Here is a 13998-nt window from a genome sequence, read left to right on the forward strand (position 1 = left end):
ATTCTTATGTTGATGTACCATGCACTCACTACCTACTTCTCCTCATAGGACGGTGGTTTGTACATGCATTCGTGACTAGTAAAATGAGGCCAGATGGCCCAGCAGAAAAAAGTATCTGTCTTGTCCTGGGTTAAGTCTTGTTTCTGAAACCCACTAATTATATGATCTGGAGCTGGTCACATAACTTTTAAGTCTGTTTTCTCCCCTCTAAATGGGGTAATGATAAAACTACCTACTTCATTGGGTAGTTAACAAAGAAAAATACTTTGTAAACCTTAAAATCACCACAGAAATTATTGTCAAGATTTGGGTAATCTCTTACTATATAGCTAATAGGCTGAGCTCCAAACTTAAGCGTTACCAGGTTCACTACTGTAAACCACATCAATTAATTTTTTCCACATCACAATCCTTCTTCATAAGAAACCTTTAAATTGGAATGAATACACTCTTTCAGTATTTCAAAGAATAATTATGCAGAACTTTTCACTATAATGAAACAGTTATTCTCCACACCCATCCCTCTGCCAGGTTAGTGTACTTTAATATACATACACAGAAGGAATCCTCAAAATGGGCTCTGAAGCAAAGCAAATGCACCAAATTTATTACCCAAATCATTTTACCCCTCCTTCTACTCTATTTGGTCAATTCAGTTCAGGACCAGCTTTTGAGTTGTAAATCTGGATAAGAGCAGGTCTTAGGGTTCTAGTCTGATCTGGAAGGATACCTTTGAGGTCTGGACTATTTCATTCCTGGATCCACCTTGGACTGAATCCAAATTCCAAGATTAGCACAATGGTTAACTTCTGATCTGATCTGCATTTATATCCAGAGGATCTGTTTTAAAACGCTTCAATATTGGCAATTTGAGGCACCATCACAGGTCTGGCCGGCCTAATGCAGCTGCTTGAAGGTTGACTGCTTTTTCCATGTGTTTTTAACTTATTAAAACAAATGTAACTAATCAAATTTACCATTTAAAACACATAATACCATGCTTTCTCACCTAGAGTGCCAAGAAAAAGCAGAGTCATGATCCAGTATATCCAAAATAGGAGAAGGGCAAGAAAAGTCCAAAATGGTTGGAAGACAAGGAGTGGTAAGTGAATGAAGACTTTGCCAGCCACGTGGAACAAGGCAATGGTGAGGGCAACACGCTTGCGCATCACTAACATGATCAAGAACAAGATGACCTGGGCAGAGAGAGACATATATTTTAGTCATCATTTTAGGTGGTGAAAAATCAAACCAAGAATGATATGGCATCTTAGCTTAAATAGATTAACACAATCATTAGAGAAGGCTGGTATTTCCATCATTCAACAGTTGTTATCCAAGGACCCAAAGAGCACAAAGCAGCACTCTTGGATTATTCTAGAATAGAACCAGGTCTTAACTACAAGTAATTTAAAATCCAATGACATGAAATATCAAGTTGATCCACCACTTCTCAATTAGTTTCATTTAATATGTGAATTAAGGCTGAAGGCACTGTACCACGTGCAATGAGATAGGCAATACACACACACAAACACACACTGATATATACATAAATATGTGTATATGTATTTTTTTAAAGAGGAAATATAATAACTTAATAGAAGAAAGGCATTTTAAAGAGGTAACATTATGTTACGAAAAGAATGCTGGCCTTGAAACTGGAGGATCTATGTCTTAGTTGCTGGTTCTGCTACTTGCCCCTGCCAGCAAATTACATATATCTTTGGTCCCCAGTTTCATTATCTGGAAAATGGGAATAATACTACTTATACTATGTTTCTTAAAAACTTGTCATAAGGATAAAATAAGGTTATACATATAAAGCCCCTGTTAAATTTTAGTGTGACAAATGTATAAAAATCAGCTACTTGCCCTCCTTTAAGAGGCGACCTATCTATTTCTTCCTGGCTGTTCCTCAGCACCAAAGATAACCAGCATGGCAGAGATATCTTTGCACCATAGCTGTCACCAACCTCCAAGTTCAAAGGAAGGTTTATGGGAGTATCATGGGAGTCCTGGAGTCATACAGATTCTTAAGTATTAATACGGTGGGCACTTATTGGTCAATGCTGTTTTCAGATATGATCATGTCTTACAAAGAACATATGACACCTTTCATAATACTTCATCATATGTTTAGTCTGGAAACATCTAGTAAAAGATTTCTTTACTTTCATAATGGCAGTGGGCTTAAGGGAGAAACTCAGGACTCACTCTGATTCCAACGTTTAGTAAATGTCCATTAGGGTTAAGGTGCTGTTCTAAGAGCTAGAATCTAGATAACCATTTCAGAAGACTATGGGTTATGGACTGTCACAGCTCATCCTTTACAGTGGAGAAATCAGGGGGGAGAAAGAAGTATAAATCTTGGCTGTTTAGTCATATACCTTCATTAAGAGACAACCTCTATCTATTTTTTTGAAATAATTTGTAATACTACAGGAAAGGTTTACTCTTCATTTTTCAATTTGAGAAAAAAACTAGTAAAATGAAAAAATATCCAGGAAATATGAAAATGCAATGAATACACAGAGGCCTCTTTTTTCTTAAAACATTACAACTTTTTGTTTTAAATAATGTCAAACACAATGAGTGTCTGCAATATTTTCCGATTTCCAGAAATTAACTTTTAGTGGAAAACGACAGTAGGACAAATGAGAACTTATAAAACGAAAATCCTTCACTCCTTCAAAAAAGAGGGCGAGTGGTGCTCTTGATGTTTGGCTCAACAACTAAGGAACAACCATGAAAGCTTGGGATTGGGAGGCAGACTTTTCTTTATTTATCCTATTATAGGAATAGTCTATAATGACCAAAAGAAGAAAATAAAAACTGTAAGAAGTTTTCCCATCACAAAACTAGTCTAAACGAAAAACAAATAAACGAGCCACACCCAAACACATACCACAATAAGAGCAAACACTCACTGTGAACACTGTAGCTGAAATGGCATAGATGAGGAGGGCCCGGAGATTGTCTTCAGCTATTTGAAGCTGTTCTGGAATAACAGTTTCTTTGGGAGATTTTCTCTGCTTAGCATACAGCCACCACAGCACACCTGTGCCACCTGAGGGCAAAAATATATGTTTTTGCAATGACAGGCACAAGAGAATATGTCGATTCAAATTTTGGGTTAGATGAGTCCTAAACAGCTCCCCACAGGACTATGATGCCCAATGGTACACTGGCAGCACCATTTAAAGGAATAGGTGGCAGAGGACATATGATACTGCAGCACTTAACTAGCATGATGGGACCTCTCCTCACTATATCCTCTCCCACCCCAGACATGTATAAATTCTGGAGTGCATCAGGCTAGCCTTTCCCAGTTAGACTAATGAATGTCTTTGAAGTTAAGGGAGAATCAGGGAAAAAAACAGAGACAGCTTCTATACCACTGGCAAGGATGAAGAGGGACAAGAAAGAGGTTCTAGGCATGTGTGGGTCAAGGGGGATGAAGAGACCAGATTATGAGAGCCAGATAATCAGCTGAGAGGGTAAGAAAAGAAGAAAAGTCATTCAAAAATTACATGAGGGAATGAAAGAAAAAGAACAGTCCAGGAATAAGGCAACAGGAAAAAATAAAGTCAGAGAAGAAAAAGCTGAAGAATGAGTTATTAAGTCATTCTCTCTCTCTCTCTCTCTCTCTCTCTCTCTCTCTCTCTCTCTCTCTCTCTCTCTCTCTCCTCTCTTTCTCTCTCTCTCTCTCTCCCACACCAGCAACACTTGCCAACTACAGAGAGAGCTCTAACATCTCAGGAGGGGCTGTTTGAGGCATTGTGGAATGCAAAAGTGAAGAGAACGAAGAGCCAACTCACCTGAGAAGGGAAGTATGCTGGAAGACATAAAATGAAAGGAAAGACAAAAGGGAAGAAGGAAGGGCTGACTGCTTTTCCTTACAGCATCTCCTCTTGGGTATCTCTTCTTTCTCTTATTTCAAATACCAAAGAACTACCCACTTTATCTGAATTAGTGATCTCTAACTCTGCAAGAGTGACAGAACTGTATTTGGGAAGGTCCACCTAGAAATTCTTAGATTTCAAGTTTATTTTCTAGATGTTAAACAGTTTATAATAGACACCTGGCAATGGAAATGAGTCCATAAGGCTCAAAAGAAATTCATTAAGAATGTTACACATATTAGCAATGATACAGAATTAAGTGTAAATATTAACAGTCAAGTCAAATTTTTCAACAGCAAAGAAATTAACAGCTTACCAAGGGAACCCAGTATGATCAGAATTGTTAAGATCCATACGAGTACTCTGGATATGTACCTAATTATCACCATCAAAATCATGGATAGAACTGCAAAGAAGACAGAGAGCAATTATTCCAAGGAAGACAGAGGACAACTATTCTAAATTACAATAAAATACTAAGAGAAATACTTAGCATTAGTATATTTCAATCACAGTAGTTGAAGGAGAAGAATTCCTTCTTAGAAAAAATACAGATACTCTGAAGTGACTTATGTACAACCAACCTCTACTCAGATAAGAAGGAAAAACCTTTTTATCAATTTTGAATTAGCTACTTCTGCCATTTGAAAAACAGTAACACCTAAAGCAAAAGAACAAACTGTGCATATGTAAACAGGAGACAAAAATCCATGCAGATGCACATAGTGACTTAATGAGCACACAATGACTAGTGTGGATTTGCCACAGGGAAGGAAGCAGGTCATCTCTCTCAAAAGGCAGCAGGGTAGAACTCACATGCACACACACACGCCAACAAAACAAATGTAGACAGTAAGACATATAATGTTTGTGACAAGAAAAAAATGACTTCCATCTAGATAGATTGATTCACTTAAGTAGCATATGCATTCAGATTAAGATCAAGCAGTTTAGTGAAGCCTCTATTTGTGTCCTTGGGGACAGAAAGGAATACACTATATTGTCTTTACTCTCCACTCATTTCTGCTATTTTAAAATTTATAATGAATATAAAAAGCTGCATATTCACCATGGGGTGGCACTAGAGAACAATGACTCATAAAGGCAATGCCCTATCCCCTCATTCCCACCATTCTCCACTGGTTTCACTTTCAGAGTGAGGTCAGGGATTTAATGTGTGAAAGTTTTCCATTCAAAGAAAGCACAAAAGAATTATTAAGTAAATTCTGCTGCCTGTGACATAGTCTGGAGTTCAGTGTGCCAAAAAGAACACAGGAGGGAGCAGGGTCATGGACAGCTGTATTTCAGAAACACACAGCTTGACCATATTTTGTCATGTCATCTACAACAACTAAAGGCCCATTTCACAAATGAGATAACTAAATATTCCTATTTTTAAATGTATATATTATATATTATGTGTGTTACAAAATAAAACTGTTCTGATACAAAAGTGGCCACCAGTGACATTAAGCATTTCTATAAGACTAATAATAATGATACAATATGACAAACCACTGAGTGTACAGCTTTTATAGCTTTTTTTTTTACATTGTTTAAATATATAAGGAACTTGGTATAAAATAGTATAGCAATAATTATTATAGAACTAGAAGAGGAGTCTAGTTTTCATTGGGTCACCTGCAAACCCAAATAAATATTCTGAATTATCATAGTCTTCAATTTTGCAATAAATGGAGAGGAACCAACACAGAAGGAAACCTTAAATAACACAGATTTTTCACCTAAAGAGTATTATTTCAATTGAGTCCGTGGGACCTAAGCAAAAATACTACATAAATGCAAGAAATGCTTGGATAGATTTTCTCTTAACTGAAACTGAAGTCAAAAGCTTTAACATAGTAGGCACTGGTGGTACACACAGTATGATATAATAGTGTGATAAAGGACACTCTGGTTCCTATAGCTCCCAACTAAGATATTACTAGTCTGGAAAATCTGATATTAAGTGTCATTAGATAGAATTGTTTTCAAAATAAAAACTCTGCAGATTAAAATACAAAGTGGGAACACTTATCATCTTAAAGTCTACTTCATGGCCAAGAAACTCAACAGTCAATGAGTAGAGCTTTCCTAAATTTATCAATGGTATTTTGATGTAACACAAGAAAAAAAATAATTCTAAAGGCACCATTCATACTATCAGACACATTAAACTGACTGTCTACTATTTTCTTTGAAAACATAGGCTTTCTGGAAGCAAGCTGAAGACACAGTATTGTGAAAGCATTACCCCTATATAATGAGAGGGCACCATTAGTCAAAAGCTGGTCAAATTCTGAAAAAACTATCTCCACAAAAACAAAAGGAGAGAGGGAATTTCAGAGTGCAAGTAAATACACTCTGAAGCAGACTTTGTCACTCTGAGTAGTTTATACATCTCCTGAAGACTTATTACCAATTTTTATTCATACTCTGGCCAAAGAACAGAACAGTCTCCTACCGCAGTTCTACGTAATAGCTAAGAATGAGAAAAACAATTACCTAGTGATAACAAGCAAAGTCCCAATATAATTTCTTTGCTGGTCATTACTCCACTAATCAGCCTGTGTAAGACACTATTGTCACTGACAAAGGTGATCAGGGCCTCTGCAAACTTGGCATAGCAGGAAATGTTCACAGGAGCACAGCGATGGAAGAATGGAATAGGTGCACTGGTGACACAAGAAAAAAAATCAGAAAAAAAATTACTCCTACTTAATATAAATGCCACATCAAACACACAAATGAAAGGTGAATAGATGCCATACACTCCACCCTCTCTGCACCAATGAAGGGAGCCAACAGTGCAGAAGTTAATGCACAGATGCTCTGGATGAGGATGGCTGTAATGGGAAATGATGCAGTTCTTACAACAAACCTTACACAGAGGGTAGAGTGTATATTCCCACAGATAATATTACCCTCCCCCTTCTGAAAATGCACAAACAAACAAAAAAAAACCCAACACACACAAAATCAAACCAAAAGTAAAACCAAAGACTTACGCTCCTAAGCTGAGATCTTTGTCAATCAAGTGGCAGATGATAAAACAACTCAAAACTATGTCTTTCAGTAAATTGAGAATTAATTTCTGGCCTATTTAAATGATAAAAATATTGTATAGTTTTGCCTGAAAGGTGCCACCCCATTAACAACTTTTCTCTGAAACAATCAATCTGGTAAAACCCCTTTAATACACTGGAGTTGGTGTGGCACAGTTTAAGTTAACCATGCTCTTACTGGGCTAATACTGTTTGCGGCTGTTCTGTATGGAAGGCATAAGTTAACCCATGGGACGTTGGATTTTGTATGATCAAGCTATGCGTGCGATGAAAGGGTTCTGTTGTATCTGTAGCATACTCTGAGAGAATGGCACACAGCTGATCAAAACAAAGTATTGTAAAGAAGATAGCAGTGATCACACCAACTGTACATTTAATTTTATACTACTAGAGAGTCTATTTGTACACTTGTGCATCATACACAACCACATATGTATTGAGCAAGTGCTTAATAAATGTTTATTGAAGTACCTGGGCTTTTATTTCAAAAGAGAGAGTTAAGTATTTAAGATACTTTAGGACAATTTTAATGTATCTATGACTAAATTATTAATTTCTATTTCTAAGTTCACATCCTCTGGTGACCCAATTAATAGTTAAGATAAGGCAGCATGGACATGAAGTCAAGAAGACTTGGGTTTAAATCCTGCCTCAAACACTCACATGGGCTTGTGGACAAGTCACGAACAGTTCAACCTGTCTGATCTGTTTCCTCAACTGCAAAATGGTGATAACAATACAGGTAGTGCCTGCAGTAGAAGATTATTTTGAAGACCAAATGAGGTAAAACACACAGTGCTCTCTATATCTCAGAGAATTATATGAGTGGCAGCTGTCATCACCATCCTTATCACTAAGATTACAGGGCCAAGAATTAAATTCCTAATGTTCATTAGAATCATGGTGTGTACTTGACTAGCAGTATAACTCAAAGTCACACTATCTCTCTGTCTCAGGTTCCCTACCTGAAAAATAAAGGAGAATTACTTTTACTAGTAATTAAAGAATACTTAAGGAACTCATTAAGGGACCTCTAAGTATAGTGGGTATTTATTTTGCCTTCTCTGTTAGTATTTAAGTACAAGAAAGAGAGCATGCTATTAAGACAAAACTATCCATGTGATCACAAGAGGTAATTTTATGCTTTATAGAAAAGCAATTTGCTATCAGGAAGGAAATAAAACCCTCCAGCTTTGAATGTTGTTGCATTACCTCAGGAAAGCTGCCCACCATTCTGAACAGCAATAGTCTCTTGATTTTTATTTACCGGTAAACAAAACATTTTCTTGGAGTGAAATATAACTTAGAAAGCACTGTGTGTAATATGCAATAATAAACCAAAGGCTGACTACTTAGCTAATTTGTCTTAGCTTACTACTTGAAAGTAAATGTCAAAATTTGAAATTTTTATTGAAATTCTAGGAAGCTAGAATCCTCAGATTTCTTGGGAGAACATGAATCAGGTATGAAAATTTTCATTTTCTGACCAAAGACTTGTTCTCTAATGATCTAACATGTCACAGGATCTTTGTTAAATTACCTCAGGCTAACCTTTCCTTATCTGGAACTTTAGAAGGGATGATAATATTCACCCCATGTTCGCGCTCTCTCTCTCTGTATGTATATATATATATTCTTCTTCTTCATGGGTCCTAAATTTGTGCCTGTTTCTACATCTGTAAAATAGGGATAATACCTCAACTAGTTACCTGACAAGGTTATCAAGAGGCTTTAAAATGAAACAATGTAAAGTGTATTGGAAACTTTAAATTGCCATATAAAGTTATTATTTAGTTAGGAGCATTAGAGTCTTAGCTTTAATACTGCTCTTTAACCTCAACTAGCTGAACATAACTGGTACAGTATCATTCTAGCTTAAGATGATCCATTATTCGATGATATCTCAGGACCAAAAGTCCAGATCAGATACTGAGGACAGGAGCCTAAAACTAATTGGCAATCAATATTCTTTTCCCAGACATACACAGACATATTAACAATAATGAACAACCAGCTAGTTTGAAGAAAAAAAAAAGATGAGCCTGTCTTGTAGAACATTTCTTATCTCAGATATGTGCAACATCTAAATAGTTTATGGTTTAAATTGACTTCACTGCATATATACATTATGGTCTTCTCAGGGCAAATTGTACATCTAAGAATTTTAATATTTAAGGGATTTTTAGGGTCTATAAAAGATATGTTATCCAATCTTACTGCTTTTCTCTGGGGTGTCATATCTGTAGCTACCAGAGGATTCCAATAACTGGTTAGTAAGGGCTAACAAAACAAACCCTAGGGGCTTTTTCAGACCAGCAGGCTAAAAAGGGAGTTAGCAGACCAGTCTCTGGAGACTCTTCTAGGCTATCAGAAATTCAGGGCATTTGTAACTGCCCAGAAAAGTCTAAGCACAGAAATTCTAACCTGTACAGGAACCCATCTGGTTACTTATTAGCAATAAACTATTCTAGCAACTCAGTGCAAATGTCTTGGTATCTAAATGTGCACTCCAGGGAATCACTGTTGTGAAGAAGCAGCAGTTGAGGCAGTTAGGTGGCACAGTGGATAGAGCATGACCCAGAGTCACAAAGACCAGAGTTTAAATCTGGCTTTAGGCACTAACTAGCTGTGTGACCCTGAGCAAGTCAAGTAACCTTGTTTGCTTCAGTTTCCTCATTTGTAAAATGGGGGTCATATCATAATACCACCTACCTGCAGAGTAAGCATCAAATTAGATAATATTTGTAAAAAACTTAGTACAATGACTGGCACATAGTAGGTACTATCATTATTACTATTATGGAAGTGAGTGGGGGGGTGTGGGAGGGTGCATGTGCACAAGCATTCAAAGGTCATTATCACTGTCTTCAGACACATCTAAAATGATCAACATAGAGGACATATACTTTACATGTGTATTTTCTATATCCAGGGACGCAGAAGGCGCAATTCCTTTAAAAGAATACCTGGGTACTTTTTAGGCTAAAGAAGGGAGGGAACTTTGAGCCTACCCTCTCAACTCCAGTCTACACAGGAGCTCCCAGAGCTTTTAGTCCAATCTTCTCATTTTGAAGATAAGGAAAATGAAACTCAGAAGTTAAGTGACTTGTTGAAAGTCATAAACACCGACAGAAGAGCTGGGATTTGAATCCAGGTTTTCTAGCTTCAAATCTATTATTGATTTTTTTCATTACACTACACTTAACAATCATGAAAGAAAAATTCTGCACCTAAAATGACCCTAGATAACTTTAACAGTAAATGCAGTAATTAATTACTGTCTCCTCTTCTTTTTTAAAGGACTAGCACGTTTTTCATATTTCAAGCAGTTTTCTTTAACTTGAAGTTTTTTGGTGTTGTGAACACTATTTGAAACAAGGCAGGCTTGGCTCTCATGATGCTTTCTCTCTTTGTGTTCTTCCCTTTTCAGATATACAGTCGTTGGACCACACTGTGAAGATGGCAGTAACTGTATGCATCTGTGTGCTTACGCATGTTTGTCACTAACTGATGGCATAAGCACAATTGTCTTCTCCTTTGTCATTCCTAACTAGAGATCGTATTAGCAAATTTATTTTCTTTACCCATAAAGCTTTCGCAGCATCCCATTTCACCTCCTCCTCCTCCTCCCAACCTCTCCTATCCCTAAGGTGGACTGAAAGGAAGCAATTAATTCTAGAGTACAAGTCTTTTGTGCTTTCATTATTATCTCAAACACCTGAGTTCAGTGTAGTTTCTTACTATAGCTACCCCTATAAAGGATGTGATCTGGGGTATTCTGACCTCTTAAAATGTGGTTTGGGGATATGAGCTCTTGTCTCCTGCTCTATTTCACACACACACACACACACACACACACACACACACACACACATCAAAAACTCAACTTTTAAACTCTGAATGCTGACACCATATTAAATAACTATTCTGACCACTTATTTCCATCTCCTAATTTTGAATGAAACTTGTTACCTTCTCCCTGTTTATATCCCTGTCTAATTCCAAGTGTTCTTCAGAGAGTTGTTTAGGTGAAGTTTGGTCTCCATTTTTTGGGAAGTAATAACCTCTCTGGTCCCTATAAGGCCCCTTACTCAATCCCACTCACTGTCCTAGTTATTACAATCCAGCCTTTTAAGTTTTCACTTGCCTTTCTTACCCCAGTAAAGATAATTCTGCTCAGTCCCAGATTATGGTAACTACATTATTCTTAACGATTCTGACGGTCTTCTTTCTATTTCTAAAATCAATTCAATTTCTAGATTCAATCTTTCTACTTTCTTTTTTTCCTATCTGATGACTAATACAAGAGATAAGTATCAGAACTCAGAGAAGGCCTTATGTGGGTTCATATAAACCATGATATACATACATACATACATACATATACACATACATAATTACAACTAAATACTGAAACACAAATCATTTCAATCTGATTTACTCTAGCACCATTCTCCCTGCATTTCTTTCAGGTATAATGGAGAAACCATCGAGTGGGATTCAAGAGACCCAGGTTCTGGTTGCTAGATCTTCCATTAACCTACAACTTGACTTTGTGAAGTTACTGCATCCCACTGCACCTGTAAAATGCAGGGGTGAGAATGGATGATCTAGGTCTCTAAAATTCTACTAGGAAAGCTGTGTAAACCTAGAACATGAGGATGAAGCTTGTCTATAATGCATATTTTACTCTTCTATTTATGGCAATGGGAAAACAATGTAATGTGGCAAGTGGGATACACTGAAAAAATAGCTTAAATGGCAGATCTGGTATTCTAGTACATATTCCACACCTTATTTGTAGTATTAGTGTAGGGCCAAGGGTAGGGAACCTTCAGCCTCAATGCTACATGTGGCCCTCTAGGTCCTCAAGTGGGGCCCTTTGACTGAATCCAAACCTCACAGAACAAACAGAATTTTGGATTCAGTCAAAGGGTTGCACTTGAAGACCTAGAAGGCCACATGTGGCCACAAGCTGCAGGTTCCCACCCCTGGTTTAGGCAAAGTCACAAAAGGCTTTAGTTTTCTCATCTTTCAAATGCAAGAACTAAACTAGATGAAGAGATCTCAGTATAAGATGTACATATCCCCAGGAGGTACAAGAAGCTTGTCAAGGGGTTGCAGGAATATTTAGTATATAAGTGTACTATCCTACTAAAATTGATTCTTTATTTCTTATGTGCCAATGCATGCTAAATTCTTGAATTTATTTCTTTTAAAACTGAATAAGAGTATGGAACCCCAGACTTGATTATCTTTAAAATCCTGCCCCCCTCTAACTATGATATGATTATAAATCACCATCAAACTGCAACAGCAGCACAGATAACTAAAGATTTGAAAACACTGGGACCAGGCCATTTGATCCAAATATAAAGAAACAGGTCCTTAACGTTTAACTTCTCATTTTCCAAGTGCTACTGGTAAGTAATCTAGGTCTTGTTAATTCAGTTCATTCTAACATTTGTACAAAAAGTGTTAGATCATGTTGTGTGCAATTCTCTCTTTCTATTCTACAATGTATATGAAAATGGCCATTATATTCAATATTTTTAAGAATTCAGAAAAAAATCCTCTGAACTTGTCATGTATTTTAAGTATGTATGCATACACCATTCTATATATTTTAAATTTGAAAAACCTGCAACAAAAATGTTTGTATCCCCTTTTGTACTTTTTGTTTTCTTATATGACCTTATGAATTTCTTTTAAAACATAGAACTAAACCTTTCAGCTTTACTATCTATCCCTGTACCTCAGTGGTGGAATGGGCAAAATGTGGTAATGCGAAATTGAGTTACTATGCCCAAGAGCTCCATGGTCAACAAAGGATTATGAAGAAGGATATGAAATGCACCATCTCCCACCCTTTTGGAACACAGAATAAATGATGCAACTTGATGTATTAGTTAGTTTTGCTAAACTATTTTCCCTCTTTCTCCTTTGTTTTTGATTATAGGCAGTAGTACTCTGCATGCATGGGGACATAGATATAACAGGCATTGAAGGTGGTGTAAAAACAGAATGTATGTAAGAACAAAACCTTAAAACGTAAAAACAATGCATGTTAAGAACGGAAGTCACACAATTAGTCATCCCCAAATTAGAAAACTATGATAATGACTCTACAACCATGTGACCTGATCCATGTCAGCTGTTCAATTGATAGATGGTTCAAAACTATAAAGTCTGAAATCAACCCATGCTGGCTGGATGTTGGCTCATGGCCTTAACAATGTCCTGCTCTCTGTTCCAATGGATATATTACAAGCAGGAAAGTGGAGGGAATAGCAATATTTGGACCAAATTACTAAAAATGAAAGTAAAGGTTAAAAATTAAACTTTGTATTTAAAAAGATAAATTACATTGCCTAGAAAGCCTCTTCCCCCATTCCATCACATATAATACAGAGTTTTATCAAATATAGAGTACATAAAAATCTCAGTCATCAGACTCCTGGAATTACTTATATTTTATGTTTATCAATTAAATAATATGTTTCAAATAGTGTAATTTAAGTGATTTTTTTCCAAGCCTTCTTGAACAAACAATAATTTGGAGAATACAGGTCATGGAACCTGTTTCTTCTTCAGGACTTTTTACAAGATGCTATGCTCCTCACTCAAAAAGAAAGAACAAAAACAAGGAACTTTTAATGAAAACTTCTACTATTTTTTGAGCTCTCAGTTCTAGAGGATTAAGAGGCATACATATTTTCATTAAAAATCTGCTGCTTTATCACCTTTGTTGGAAACTCGAGTAACCAGAAAAAAATACAAGTACTATACTACCTTAGCTAAGCAAACACCTTGCCCATTACCCTTTAAGTTCATTAAGTGATAATACAAATTAATGAACACCCTCAAGATATGATGAAGCATCAAAAAATGTTTAACACACCTGGTTTTAAAATATTACTTTTTAACTGAAAGCAGTTGGTGGTCATAGGGATGGTGACTTGAGAGCAGTATCATATTAGAAGGCAGGAATTTGTAACCTACATAATTATTAAAATTTCTGTAAACAC

General features: G+C 36.5%; 1 protein-coding gene across 3 annotated transcripts in view; it reads right to left on the bottom strand.

Annotated features, from left to right (window-relative positions):
• SLC44A1 (solute carrier family 44 member 1) overlaps nucleotides 1-13998 on the bottom strand; it is a 215318-nt gene that overhangs the window by 46951 nt on the left and 154369 nt on the right. For all 3 annotated transcript variants that reach the window (XM_072604140.1, XM_072604143.1, XM_072604133.1), the window contains 4 exons: nucleotides 6411-6580; nucleotides 4222-4311; nucleotides 2931-3070; nucleotides 1010-1196 (listed from right to left, as the gene is read on the bottom strand). In XM_072604140.1, the coding sequence (XP_072460241.1) occupies nucleotides 1010-1196; nucleotides 2931-3070; nucleotides 4222-4311; nucleotides 6411-6580 (587 nt within the window). The remainder of the gene's footprint in view (nucleotides 1-1009; nucleotides 1197-2930; nucleotides 3071-4221; nucleotides 4312-6410; nucleotides 6581-13998) is intronic.

The sequence above is a fragment of the Notamacropus eugenii genome, chromosome 1 (genome assembly GCF_028372415.1).
Source record: "Notamacropus eugenii isolate mMacEug1 chromosome 1, mMacEug1.pri_v2, whole genome shotgun sequence".
Classification (NCBI taxonomy): Eukaryota; Metazoa; Chordata; class Mammalia; order Diprotodontia; family Macropodidae; genus Notamacropus; species Notamacropus eugenii.